This window comes from Palaemon carinicauda, chromosome 13 (assembly GCF_036898095.1).
Source record: "Palaemon carinicauda isolate YSFRI2023 chromosome 13, ASM3689809v2, whole genome shotgun sequence".
Classification (NCBI taxonomy): domain Eukaryota; kingdom Metazoa; phylum Arthropoda; class Malacostraca; order Decapoda; family Palaemonidae; genus Palaemon; species Palaemon carinicauda.
Genome location: NC_090737.1, coordinates 18,272,531 through 18,286,798, shown reverse-complemented (window position 1 = coordinate 18,286,798; position 14,268 = coordinate 18,272,531). Strand labels below are relative to the sequence as shown.

General features: G+C 37.6%; 1 protein-coding gene across 1 annotated transcript in view; it reads right to left on the bottom strand.

Annotated features, from left to right (window-relative positions):
- The window catches only part of LOC137652197 (T-complex protein 11-like protein 1), a 37,835-nt gene that overhangs the window by 23,495 nt on the left and 72 nt on the right, over nt 1–14,268 (bottom strand). The window contains 1 exon segment of the mRNA XM_068385414.1: nt 5,476–5,835. Within this exon segment, the coding sequence (XP_068241515.1) occupies nt 5,476–5,798 (323 nt within the window). The 5' untranslated portion in view covers nt 5,799–5,835.

Here is a 14,268-nt window from a genome sequence, read left to right as displayed (position 1 = left end):
GGATTACTATTCTTTTAGCTGTGTAAGACAAAGTGGGAGTCCCAAGCCACAAAGACAACATAGAGCCTCGGATAAATCTCAAATCAACTCCTCTTTTCTTGTAAACTACAGGAAGGCGGTGAAATTCCTGGGTAAAAACATGACTTGTGATATGAATACATAAGCTTGTTTTATTAGAAGCCGAAAAAAAACGGACAACCAAAGTGCTATTCTATGTGGGAGGTCCAAAAACAAAATGCCATAGAACACTTCCTTCAAGTTAAGCCAAGAACTTGGCAAATAAAATAAGCCAAGCACCAAGATTCTGATGGCTCATATATTTTTCATAATAAGGTAAAGAAAAGCGCTGGTAGAAGTCATGTCTTTCAGATTGGAGAAGTACTGTACAGCTATCATTCATGCTCTATTGTGTCTACTTCATCAACCCCATAGCCTGACAGGCAATGAGCTGCGAGAACCAGTCTTGGATTTTGTAAAAGTAGTGTAGTCGCTTTTGGTGTTCCTCTCCACTTATCGTCAGCAAGCATGGCTAAGATGGTGGTGGTCAGTGGCAAGTAGAACACACGGTTGAAAGGAAAGGGTAGTCTATGCTAGAACTGCCGACGAGACTTTTTTTATGAGCTTCACAAAACTTTTCAACAAGAAATTTTATTAACCATATCGAGGACTTTAAAAACAGAATAAATATCCTGCAATGTCATGGTTGTCTCTCAGTCTTGGCTGAATCAAACTAGTCTCTGGCATCTAAAAATGAAGAAATCAGTAGTAGAGTTACGCAGCTAGTGAAAAAGTAACAAGGGAAAGATGGCCCGTTATGGCCATTAATTCTAGCCCTTGGGAAGGAAATGCATTCCCTTTAATTTTGCATTACAAAGTTAAGTACCAGCTCAGGTTTGTACTGTGCAGGAGTCATTTACCTTCTACCCACTTAACTTCAAGCAGTGTGTACCTGAAGAAATAGAGGGGTTAGAAGCTTTACTCCCCTGGGAAGACAGGTGAAAGGGTGTATAACTAATCAAGAGTAGTTGAAAGGTATGCGAGCAATCAGTCAGAAACAACCACTTGAGCAACTGAGACTTGGATAATTTAATATGTTGTGCTGCTCTCAAAACACATGCGAACACCTAGTAGTACATCTAGCATAGCTCTAACGGGAGAGCAAACTAGAGAAAGAGCTACTGAACAGTGAGCAATCACTAAATAAAGCAACGAAAATAAGCTAAAGTGGAAACGCATCAAAGCTGCTTGCATCGGAGTGCCATTCCAATGTTTCCTCCCAAAGTACAAGAGCAGAATAGAGCAAAGATGATAGTAGTGTTGTCGTGGACTGTTAAGGGTATAACACAATAACCCTTAACCATTGTACCTCTGGATGGAGTGGCCAACTCTTATTACTCCCAAGTGGAAGTGAAAAGACAGCAAGAGCACCTATCAAAACTTATACTCGTTTAAAAAAAGAAAACGCTCTTTCATTCAATCATCAGGCGACAGACTTCTTTACTGAAGCAGATAAAATCTAAATGTATAATCAATTACTGGTACTCGCACAAGAAGCCATTATGCATAAAACTCTCAAAATAAAATTGAAGGCCGATAAGAAGAGCTCAAAACTCAAGGTTTCAGGATGCGATTATCTGGTGCCAGGCGTATCTTTGGTTAACTTGTTACCACTGTACTAGGAAGATATGTCTTGACAAGTTTCTTTACTCTAGGAGGGAAAGTGTTTTGCAAAAGCAAGCTAAAGTTCTTGTTGATTTTCTATTGTTAGGGTATAATGCCCAATCTAAAATGCAAGATCATGAACGTGCAATCACAAAAGGAGCAAGTATTACAAATCTAAAGTAATTTCTACCTGAGACTTCTAAGTGTAATCTTACAAGAGAGGGGGAAGGACTAACGGGGGAAACGTCATATCTTCTGATAATCTCTCATGCCCTAAGGCGAGACTCTGGTTCTGAGAGGAATTTGTTTCCATGAATAAAGATGTTTCCCTAATATGAGATCATCACATAGTGTACGCATAAATGCATACATAGCTATCGCAGATACAAAGGTCTCTTGATAAGAAAACATACCCATTCTGGTCTTAAAGTGATATCACTGGCTAAGCAGTGGAACAAACCAGCTATTTTCAATGCCTCATACACATTTAGGGTTTAGAAAGGACATTCACAAGTTCAAAATTGAGGTACAAGCGAGCATTCAGACGAGCCAAGCGATTGCAAGTTGTCGAACACTTGCTTAAGCATGTCTTTCAAGCCAACAGGAGTGTGAACCGGGACCCCCCAGAGAAGTAGGCTCACGTAGGGCTTTGGGAGCATAGCCAAAAGGGGAATAGCCAGGCTTGCATGCCCTAACATAACCGGTAGAGCAAGCTCAGTTGTGCAAGGCAAACATAGCCACAGGGGGGTTGAGATGAGAGTGCTAGCTTATTACACTGTGCTCTCAACCAAGCCAAGTGAGCTGATCAGTGAACACACCTGGAGCACCCACACAGATGATCTAAGCACAGAATCATCCCTGTGCGTGAGCGCATTTAGATTGCAACCCTAAAGCAAAAGGAATGCTTTCACCATTAGTGCACGCTGGGACAGCTTAGCAAGATCTCAATGTAGCTCCGAAGAGCTATAGCACTCCGGCGTCAGTATGCATAGGTACTTTTGAGCCACCTGGTTAGAACAGCAGCTCGCACTTATGAATGCTTCCGCTGATAAACCCTGAATGGTTAGTGAGCCAAGAGGGAGATCCTTGCTAAAGCATATCTCAAGAGAAAAGCCAGCTTCCACCTGAGTGCATATTGAGAGGAGCTTGTTAAGCAAACCTCTTAAATCGTTAAACAACTCGATCACCAGACTAAGTCTGGCTATCGGATCATAAAGCAATTAGCTCCCAATAGACGAGGATGAAAATATTGAATCAACAGCACACACAACAATTCCAGTTGCTTGCCTATGTCGTCAAAAACTCTGAAGTTGGCAAAAAAAACACAGAAGGAAAGAGACTTCTCACAGAGGAGTCTAACCCCAAGAAGGCAAGGATGAGCTTTCACCCTTGGCCAACCTCATGAGTTAAAGGGCACCCTTAGTCAACTTAAGGAGTTAAAGGAAATATAACAGCATTTATCAAGTTCTCGACTCAAGGACAATATCTCTGAGATGCAATAGTCATAAAGGGAACGTAGACCAAGAGCAAAGCTAGAAATTTGCCCAGGTTCCAGCCAGTACGGACAGGTCTGTCTCCATAGACTGCTGAACCAAAGTGGACTTGTAATGAGCGAGATGGTGGGGGGGGGGGGGGGGGGTTGCATCCCCTTTCGACTTGTAACAACCTATATGGTTGTTGGCACCACGTTAAAAGTTTAAACAGCAGTGTTCCAGCCTTGCTGAAGTCATACTCCTCTGTACAGAACAAGGGTTTCTATCCATGTCACAACTATTTTTTTTTTTTGGGGGGGGGGGGGGAAATGTTGTGGGGTCCCCCAAAGACTTTCCTGTAAAAGGCTTGAACAAAGAATCCCATATGACATAAAATGCCAAAGAAAAATTGTCTCCCCTGCTTCAGGACAGTGTATCATAATGTAAAGCACAGGGCCAGGCACTATGGAACGGGTCACAGCGCATCCAATGCCAAAAAATCGTCTGTCAACCTATGAAACGTTATCAACTGATACTGGAGACGATACAACTAGACCTCTTGTTGTTGCACAGCCTAAATTCTAAGTTTGTTGCTGTACAATGGGATATCCTTTGTTCTGGTGATCTTAATTGAAAGCACCTACATAAAATTTCAAGTTCTGATTTTGTTATCCACTCCTAGTGCTGGTCTTAATGTAATAAAAGTGTTAATATTTACTTTGCTTTTGAAATTTTGTTTTAATATAGTTATGATGGTTCATGATGCAGTTTAGTCCCAGCTTTCAAGACAGCATGGGATACATTTAGGTTAACATATTTTGTCATCTTCTCTAATTAATTTTCAACTTTTTTCTTTCATATAAATTGCATAAGTTATGTAATGTTTCAATCTTTTAAGAGTTATGATTACAGACTCGTCATGTCATTAATGTACTGTTCTTAATTGCATGACAGCATAGGAAGTGTTTGCGGTAAAGTATTTTTCCTATCGTTACTTTATGGGTTTTAACTTTTTCATTTCATATAAATTGTTAGCCTAGCCTAAATCAGGACCAATTTTGGTAAGTTTTAGGCTAACATTCCCAAGAATTGTTTACTGTTACCAACTTATGGCACCAAGTTTTTTATTACCTCTTTACTTTATACAAGTATAAACTCTGTTTATCATAATAGAGAATAGCAACTATTTAATTGTATGTACTTAGATGTAAATACAATGTACAAATGATTTTATTTGTTGGTAAGTTAATAATGTTCTTCAACACAATTCATAACATGTCTACAGAAAAGTCCTAAGTTAGGATTATGGAGACTAGTGCTTGCATATTCTAACAATGGTGAAGACATGACTACTTAATCCAAAAGGGGATTAATGAATAACACAAATAAGCAAATACTCAGATGTTGATTTCAATAAATTAAGTTACGATACTTCCCTCCTTGCAATGAGGATAATAATCTAAGGGAATGAAGGAAACCCTTCTTGTTCTAAAATAATAATTTTCAGTCAATCAGTCACACTGGGAATGAAGGAAACCCTTCTTGTTCTAAAATAATAATTTTCAGTCAATCAGTCACACTGGGAGAACAATGATTGTACCCAATGAGGTTATAGGCAGTATTGTACGAACAAAGATTAATTTCATGTACAGTTTTGCATGTTCAAACAATAGCCTGAAAAGTTGAAACTACATTCCAGGTGGTAAAGTGAAAAAAAAACTTGACAACAATTATTGCCATTGCACTTTTACCCACCAGGATGCATTATAAAGGTATTATACACGTACTGTATGCCAGTTATGGACCAAACGGTACCAACAGATACTGATCCACTGAGAAAGTTGAATTTGGAGATACTGTACAGGTATACTGTACTACATAAAATACATAAAATAAACATAACAGGAAATGCTTTGGCCTAATGGACATACATAAATGCTTAAGAAACACAATACAGTTATGGACCCAATGGTACCAACAAATAATAATCCACTAGGAAAAGTAATTTGGATACTGTATACCTATACTGTACTACAGTACATAAAAAACATAACCAGACATTCTTTGAACTAATGGGTATACAGAAAAACACAGTCCAGGGGTTCACAACATATTGTAACATTAAAACTTGGCAGACTTCCAGTTAAATGTTTTGGATTGAAACTAATCCATTTAAAGTGACCATAAACATGTCACGACAAAAGATGCATCACTAAAATTATATAAACAGGTAAATTCTAGCAGCAACACTAATCATCCCGTAAATTACACAAATACGGTACTGCACACTTAGCTAAGGAAAAAGGCAAAGCATTGAAAAAAGTAAATACAGTACAATTACCTTTTCATGCGGTCAGAGGTTGGTGACTTGCCTCCTTCGCTCGAACTCATACTGTCATTTCTTTGACGTGCTCCTTGTACATCTATGCTTTTAGTAGCGCCTTCCCTGGGTTTTGTGGCTCCTTCAGTGTCACTGTCTGCATCGCTAGAACTGCACTTGCTTTCACCTTCTGCTAGAGGCTTCAGGTCATCATCAATGCCATGTTCTAGTGGATCCGGGCTCATCTCGCCAGAACTTAATTTGGATTCTCCTTTAGGATCATCTGACAAATCAAGCTTCTTTTTGGCAGAACGATTCTTGGTCATCTCATCAGTGCTCCCCATTTTCAGGAGTTCAAACAAAACTATGCAATTACAATTCCTGAAAAATAAGTCATAATTTACTGGAAAAGGCATTATAGAGTAACGTCAAACTTATTAATGCTATAACAGGAAATCAGCACAGATTGCCTATCAAAATGCTAAACTAAGCATTAGAAATATCATTAGCCTTCAATGCCCAATAATCAAGATTTTATTATAATAAGTAGTCTATTATGATTGGAACTTAAGCATCGGATAAAATGCTAAACTAAGCATTAGAATTATCATTAGCCTTCAATGCCCAATAATCAAGATTTTATTATAAAAAGTAGTCTATTATGATTGGAACTTAAGCATCGGATAAAAAACCTTTATAACTAAAGAAAGTTTGATGTACGATGAGTAAGAACATCATCTTGGTCAAGATAGGTAAAATGGAGGTTGCCCTATGAGCAAGAATAAGGCCTATATTGGGTTAACGGCTTATGAGATATCGATATTTACTATAGATCATACAAAAAGAAAACAAAAAAAAAACACAATTACTAGAATACCTGGATTTGGAATGAATTTACTAGGCTATGAAGGCATATACAATGCAAAACAATATTTTTACCATGTTTATTTTACTGTATGAAGACACCGATTTTATAGCTCCTACGCTGTCATTAGGTAATATTACTCGAGGTGAAAGTGGATGCAGCTCTAACAATGTCTTACTGCCCAATTTCAGTAGCTCTCATATTCAAACTTTCTGAAAGACTGATGGTAAAACATCTCATTGGATATGGGGAAAGTAATCCTCCGCAACCTAGTCTCCAGTTTATTACAGACTGTGGTCATAAGATGGCCAAAGAAGAGGTTGGGTGGAAGAGAATGCCTTTGATTGAAGGCATTACAGAGGGCGCACCAGGCAACCGACCCGTTAATGTTGGGATAACAATGGAGGTGTGGTCATAAGTTTGTATGATTGGCCCTGACTTCAGTGCTGCCTTTGACCATATTAATCACGAGGTCCTTGTTTTTAGCTTAGAGAAGGGAATTGGTGGGCTATTTCTTAGAATCATTATACAACTTTTGTCAAAGACTGTATGATGAAGGTTGATTAATACCATTGCAATTGTGCATACCCCTACACAGCATCTCGACTAGCAAACTAGTTCAATTCCAATAACTTGTTTCTAAATTTATTTATCAGAAAGAGCGACAGTGAAATACATGAAATAACTACCAAACTTTTTATTCATTCTTGTTTGCCAGTTAACAAGGCTCTACTCTTCCTACATTCAACTAATGCTGCAAACAGGTAGATTACAGTTATCTGCAGAGATGAAATTACTGTATATCTGTTCATCAATGAAGTTTGAAAAATATTGAAAAAAATTCCTCCTTTGTAATGTGCTGTATTCAAAACTTCAGATAGGAAAACATTACAAATGAATATTTGGTCAAAGATGCTACTTTTATTTCGCTAATAATTATAAACTTGATTTAATAGGCCTTTAAAAAACATGCTGTTTTAACTTGCATTATTACATTACTTTATATTTATTAATTTCTGATGCATCTCGAATAACTATAACACATACAGGTACTCAAAAGTATTAATTTATTTACAGTTTTTTGTAACACTTTCTCATTTAAATATTTTCTGGAAAATGTGCAATAAAATTCACATATACCTCTAAACTAGACAAGCTTTGGTTATGAAAACGTTCTCTTTCCTTACCCGAATGACAACTATATTACTAACCCCCCCCCAACAAAAAGCTACAATAAAAACATGGGAGAACAGTTGTTTATACAGAAGAAATTACTTTTCAACATATCTTTCAAAGAATCTATACAGTCTATCAAATCCTAATTTACCTCCCACGTCCGATAAAAAAGTATCATTTACATACTGACACTCTTGCTTTTGGTAACTATTTGCTATTTTTTTTAGCAAATAAAAGATATATACATTAACAGCACTAATGTAATAAAATGTATGGTTTTTGTTGTTAATTGTTTACAATTTAAGTACTTCAGTCAATATTCCTTTTTGGTCTGTGTTCAAATGTCTTATCACACCCAAGAATAATTCTTTAAATTGGTTCCTTGCACTATTTTCACTTTACTGATCGTGCTATAGGGAATACGCACATCAACTGCAAATATGAAGGTATATAATATGAGCCACCTTCAAATTTCTCTTGTTTGCAATGTTTGCTTATTCTAGCTGAAGACTTCCAACGAAGAGCTGAAATTTGTAATTTCACTGTTGACAATGATACAAGTACTGTTGCCATGTTTATCTAAATATTTACATATCTTTAATCTTTCACTCTATGTTCAAGTATATGTGTACTTATACAATATAGCCTAGCACAGTTTTTATGAAATTGAAATATTTTAAGGAATTTATTCTACAGACTTGAATATTGTTCTCTTAGGGAAGCTGATACTTGTATTACCTTGTTGCCCAAAAACTTGCATTTTACCAAATTCTTGACCCCTAACCTTAGCCAATGTTGTTACATTAGCTTATTGTGCATGTTGTATAAAATTTTTCATACTCCTGACCCGTTTCCATTCAGACCTTTAAAAAAAAGGGTGTTTAATTCAAACAATCTTGCCTTTTCGTCAATGTGGCTCAAAACTACACAGCTTCCTATTAGTTTAATTTCGACTGTGATCAAATTATAGTTAGGAATTTTCCAAAATTATTGAATTAATGGAACTCCAGATCAAATTTGGTACAAATGATTTTTTGTTGAGCAAGTTAATGTAAGTCTTGTTTTCTATTTAATACTGTATATCTATCTGTCTTAAAGTTTAATGTTAATATTACTCTAGTTCTTTGTTATCTAAGTTTATACCGTTTATTCTTCACTTAGCCACTTCTTTCCCGCACTGACAGATTTTCACTCATGGGGCTTTTGGGCTTGTAGCACTTTGCTTTTACTAACAAGGATTACAGCCTCCCTAGTAATAAATAAATAATGGATGAAACTGTAAATTTACCATAAATAAATATAAACAATATAGATTATAGCCTTCCAAACCAAATTTCCAACTGGGTTGGGCAACTGCCCTTTTCTGCAAAATTTCTAGGCCTTCGCTGCCAAATTTCCAAAATGATCAATGAAATATGTCCACAAACCTTAATAATTGCAAATATGTTTACAAAAAATCTAATAGAAAATACGGCCAAGCATTAGGCTATCTAGCAGGGTGTAGTTGTAATTTCGCCTTACTTTGCCACGTTTCGTAAAACGCACACCAGGGTCGCCACCAATTCGCAAGTTTCAAATTTCAACATTAAAACACGAAATATCAAATTCAGAAAGCGGATCTAATCATAGACCCTGAACGCGAACAAAGAGATAGGGGGTAAAACCATTTTTTTACGACGACGCAACATTCATTACGTTCGCAGGCCAACTCTAACGCGTAGCTTCTGAATGATGTACGATCAATAAGAATATTTGAAAGCATCCATAGCTCTAAAGCATATATAATATAAATAAAAAATGCCTAATACAGCACATGTACTTCCTTACCGTATAACAAGGATAATCTGAGGTTTATATTCCCATCAAAATAAGAAACCAGTAAATTTTTCTTCAGCGTTCCTCGCACAACTATTCGCTACGGAGAACTTTGTTTATCTGAGGCAGGAGAAGCAGCGTGGATTTCATCAGCTGTTCCGTGTTTACAGGTGTGACGTCACAAATAAAACTAACGTTGATTGGCTTATAGAAGAACCCAAGCGATTTCTCATTGGTTGCCTGTCAGCTGGAAGCACTGTTGCCACTGTTACACCTGCCGATCTCAGCTTGGGCTTTAAAGCGTATATGCCACGTATCTGTTTAACAAAACGACGCAACACTTTAACTTACATGATTTAAGATAAAGACCTTACTACTTGTATCAAGAGACACCCGGTATTTACATTTCATTACTCATTTGCTACTAAAATAGATCTTCACTATATAAAAGCTAAACTTCGTATCGATAACAACGATTACATACAGGCTCTTTCCTCTCTCTTTCTCCCTTGGGGGCTTGCCGCTGGCTAAAATCATAGCTTACAGAAATATCATTGCCATGTAGGTTATCCGCCTCCCAAGTGAAAAAGCTATTTCGAAGTGTGCAGTTGCTTTTGCATTTTGGCAAATTTAGCCAATATAAGCGTCAAGCATAATATGATTAAAATTGCTGTCGAAACCTTATCAATAAAATTTGTATTCAGTCATACTTCTAATTATTTCCTCTAAAATTAATTTCACACGCTAACCATACACATATGACAGGGCTTTGGAATATTCTAGTACATCATTATTGCAACATAATTTACAAGTTCTTATTTGATTCAATATGGATTTACCACCATACACAAATAACCAACAGTGAACATAGATATGCGCTTCTCTTTAAGAAACAAATGTTTAAATCCATATTTTACACTGCCTTAAATAATAAAAGTAATGGAGAGTTTAAAAGAAGTCTGACGAAGTTATGCTCAGAGAAAATTTCTTGAACCCACCAGAAGATTCCAGAAACGATGCAACGCCTGCCTTTCTAGCCCCCCCCCCCCCCCCCCTCCCCTCCCCAATCCCCACCCTTCCCAGCCTGTAAGCTCCTCTTTGTCCGCCTGCACTGACCTTCCAGAGAATAGCCCCAACACCCAAGCCACGCTACGTCGTATTTTGGGCACAGGTCATTACCACATCCCGCGTCCATGCTTCGGGGGAGGGGAGATACAGCATTTCATCCAAGAAAATTATATATATATTTCTTTAATCGATCAAAACGAAATGAGTTGAGCAGGAACCATTCCTGCCACAACTCATTTCGTTTGGACTTGCAGAGTTCCTATAAGGCTTTCTTTCAATTTAGTTGAAAAAAAAAAGGAATAAAAATGACAATAAATAACTTACTACAATAACAACAACAATAATAATGATAATAATAATAATGATAATAATAAAAGAATCCATGTTACCTTAGATTCTATGAGAACAATAATATATATGAGACTTATTCCTTCATTTTATTATCTCTATCTTTATAGTACCCAATATTGAACAGTATGGCAAAGAAAATCTTGAAATAATTCTAAAGAACAAATAATGGTAATGATGACTTGTATCTCCATGGCCCCATGGTAAACAATGCCACCATTTAAAAACTAAGACGGATATTTGAACACCCCCCTAAAATCTATAAATCTTAAAAGATGACTCCGACAGGGGAATCCTCCTAAATCTTGTAGTCCAGTGTGGTAAGACTTTCAGAAGTACATTGTAGACGCTAATACCGGCCAGCTAAGCGTGACTTCGCTCGCCACTCCAAGAGGCGTGTAGCGTCCCAGAGATGCAACACATTGATGCAACAAACACTCGCATGTGTGATTGTTGCATAGACCAGCTTCGGGAATAAAATTCTGATATTCTTGTCAGCTGACGAGAACAAAATGCTGATATGACTTGCATAATGTCAACAGTGGTAAAGAACACTTTTGGAATCATCATGAGAAAATGAATGTAATCAAACGGATGTAATAAATTCTTAACACCGTTAGATGGAAAATGAAACTTGAAGATTATGCAACTTTAATTCGACAAGTCTTAGCGTTTATTGTGTAAGTAAAGATCTTCAACGATGTTTACCTCTCGACATGCTGCGTCTATAATCAATAGATAACAGAATGGATATCATTCAGAAATTCCGTCTATATTGTTATCTCTGTTAGATTAGGCTACCCTTTTTCGTGCAGACCACAGTACTCGTTTTTTTTTTTTGTTTTTTTTTAGAATTTCACCTAGATGGGAATTGAACTTTTTCGTTTGAGTGTTACAATCACCACGTCAAGTTTGAAAGGGTAGTCTCTTACAAGTGGATGCAGATCTGGTTACTCTACCGTGAGGCACAGAGAGAGAGAGAGAGAGAGAGAGAGAGAGAGAGAGAGAGAGAGAGATGATTTCAATAGTATTTTTTAATGTCATTTAGAGAGAGAGAGAGAGAGAGAGAGAGAGAGAGAGAGAGAGAGAGAGATGATTTCAATAGTATTTTTTTTCTAGTCATGAAGTTATTGGTGATATTAAAAAATTATGTTTTTTCTTGTGCATTTCATAGCGAGGGCTGATAGATCTGTGTAGAGAAGACTACAATGCACATGAAATGTAAGTGAATTTAAGCAAACGAGTAACGAGATGTTTTGATAATCTGCCAAAAGCAATAGGAGGTAACTCACGTTGGTCTGAATATCCCGATACGATGCTTTAAAGGCTGAAGATGCAGGATAATTATGAAAGTGTATTCCATGCTTCATTTACTGTTAATTAGATGATATGACTAATTTTGTGGATGCCATAAGTAAAAGTTAGTCTCAGAGGCAAATACATTTGGAAAGGATCTGTACAAATTGGAAAATTTTAGCAAGTAGATTTTTAGCTTAAGAAAGTCCCTCTTAACAGTTTCACGGAGGCTAGCCACTAATATATATTAAAAGGCTCAGAGAGAGAGAGAGAGAGAGAGAGAGAGAGAGAGAGAGAGAGAGAGGATGAAATGAATTAAAACTTGCGCACCATCGAGCGCGTCGTGCAAGTGGCTTGGGCTTTAAATCATGAGCTTGGGGAAGGTGGCCACGCTGTCTCTGTTGGGAGGGACGCTTCTCTGGCTCTCTCGACAGAAGAGGTGGCGGGCCGGAGGGCTAATGGTAGGGAGGCAACGGATACGGCTCATGAAAGTGCTCCGCCACGCAATGAAAAGTCATAAGAGTCATTTGCCCGATGATTTGCACGCCAAAATAGGCGTACAGGCAGAGATGCAAGACGTCGCTATAAATAGCGATACAGATAGCAACTACCCCGGTGTAGCAAACATCACGGCTTGAATGAAGAGCCTCTCTGTTGCTCGTACGTCATTTCGCTATATATTCTCTTCGGTAAACCTTACTTATTTTTAGATTGTAAATAGTTTAGATGTATATTTTAACTTCTATGGACGATATTTTACTGAAAATACCTGCGTTTGTTCTCGCTCCAAAGCGAGTAATCGCAACCTGTCACTCACGTAATGAGTAGAAGAGGAAATGCCGATGCGAGTACAGTAGTAACCGTTACTCAAGATGTCGAGATCAACTTTTGATTGTTGTAGAATCAAAGAAATTATTTTCTCTTTTTCTCCATAATCCAAAGAAACCAGTGAGTAGTGGGATTGAACGAACCAGCTGGGACTGGGGGCAAAACCACAATACCGAGTAGTGTTACGTACATCTGAAACTGAACAAAATTCAAGTATAAACGTCAACGGATGCTAACTGGTTATAAGAATAGAAAACCTTAAAGTAGCATTATTTAAATAGTAAATTGTCCTCCGAGTAACAACGGCTAATTTACACCAAACCATAGAGCAATAATTATAGATTATTTATCGACACTCCATTAACATCCTACTGAAGTAAGCAACAATACATGTCCCGTTGATGATTCTACGCATGTCACCTTATTAATCTCATGGTGGATAAGTTTTATTTATTCTATCTATAATTGTTTCATGTTACTTTTTTTTTTTCCAATGCTCCTGGATCCTAACTCTGAAAATCAATCTTCCACATGCAACAACGGTATCGTATTTCACCGCTGCTACTGGATTTCCCTGAAGCTTGCGAAGCTTACTACGCTATCAACTACTGCTTCAGGTGACAGGCTTGGGGCATACACATACATACATATTACGGAGTGTACAGTATAAGACCATCACTAAGTAAGGTCCAAGTAACATTACATTCCATGCGATGTCATTCCCATTTCCAGATAAAGGTGTCAGTGTTATGTAAAATATACCAGATACTGGTCATATCGTTGATTTGATTTGACTCCCCTTTGTAAGAAGCTACAGATAATTGATCTAATTGTAAACTGGCTAAATTTCGATTGAAAACTGCTTGTTTAACGACTCCACCGCCGTACTTAAAGGTTTAAAAGTGCTCATGGATGGCAAAGGCAGGGGGATAGTGACTTCAAGCAGGACAATGCCCTAGAGACAGATCATACAGTATATACATATGATCAGTACCCAAGCCCCCTCTCCACCCAAGCTAGAACCAAGGAGGGCCAGGCAATGGCTACTGATGACTCAGCACATAGACCTCTAGGCTCCTCCAAAACCCCCACAAGGATTGTGAAGTTGCAGCGACCAAATACACTAACGAGTTTGAGCGGGAATCGAACCCCAGTCTGGCGTTCACCAGTCAAGGACGTTAACACATCGGCCAGCACGTAAAAGGCCTCATTACCCTCTCCTGCACCGTATCCTTGTCTCTTGATTCCGACTTCTTTTATTTTAGGAGTTAACACAACCTATGGAGTCAACGCACTCTGTTGTTCCTAACTCTCTTCATAGCCCATATTTAGGTAGATCTCGGCTACCCCATAGCCTAGCTCACAATTCTTCGGGATTTATGATGTCAGATAATATCTAATTATATATATATAAAAAA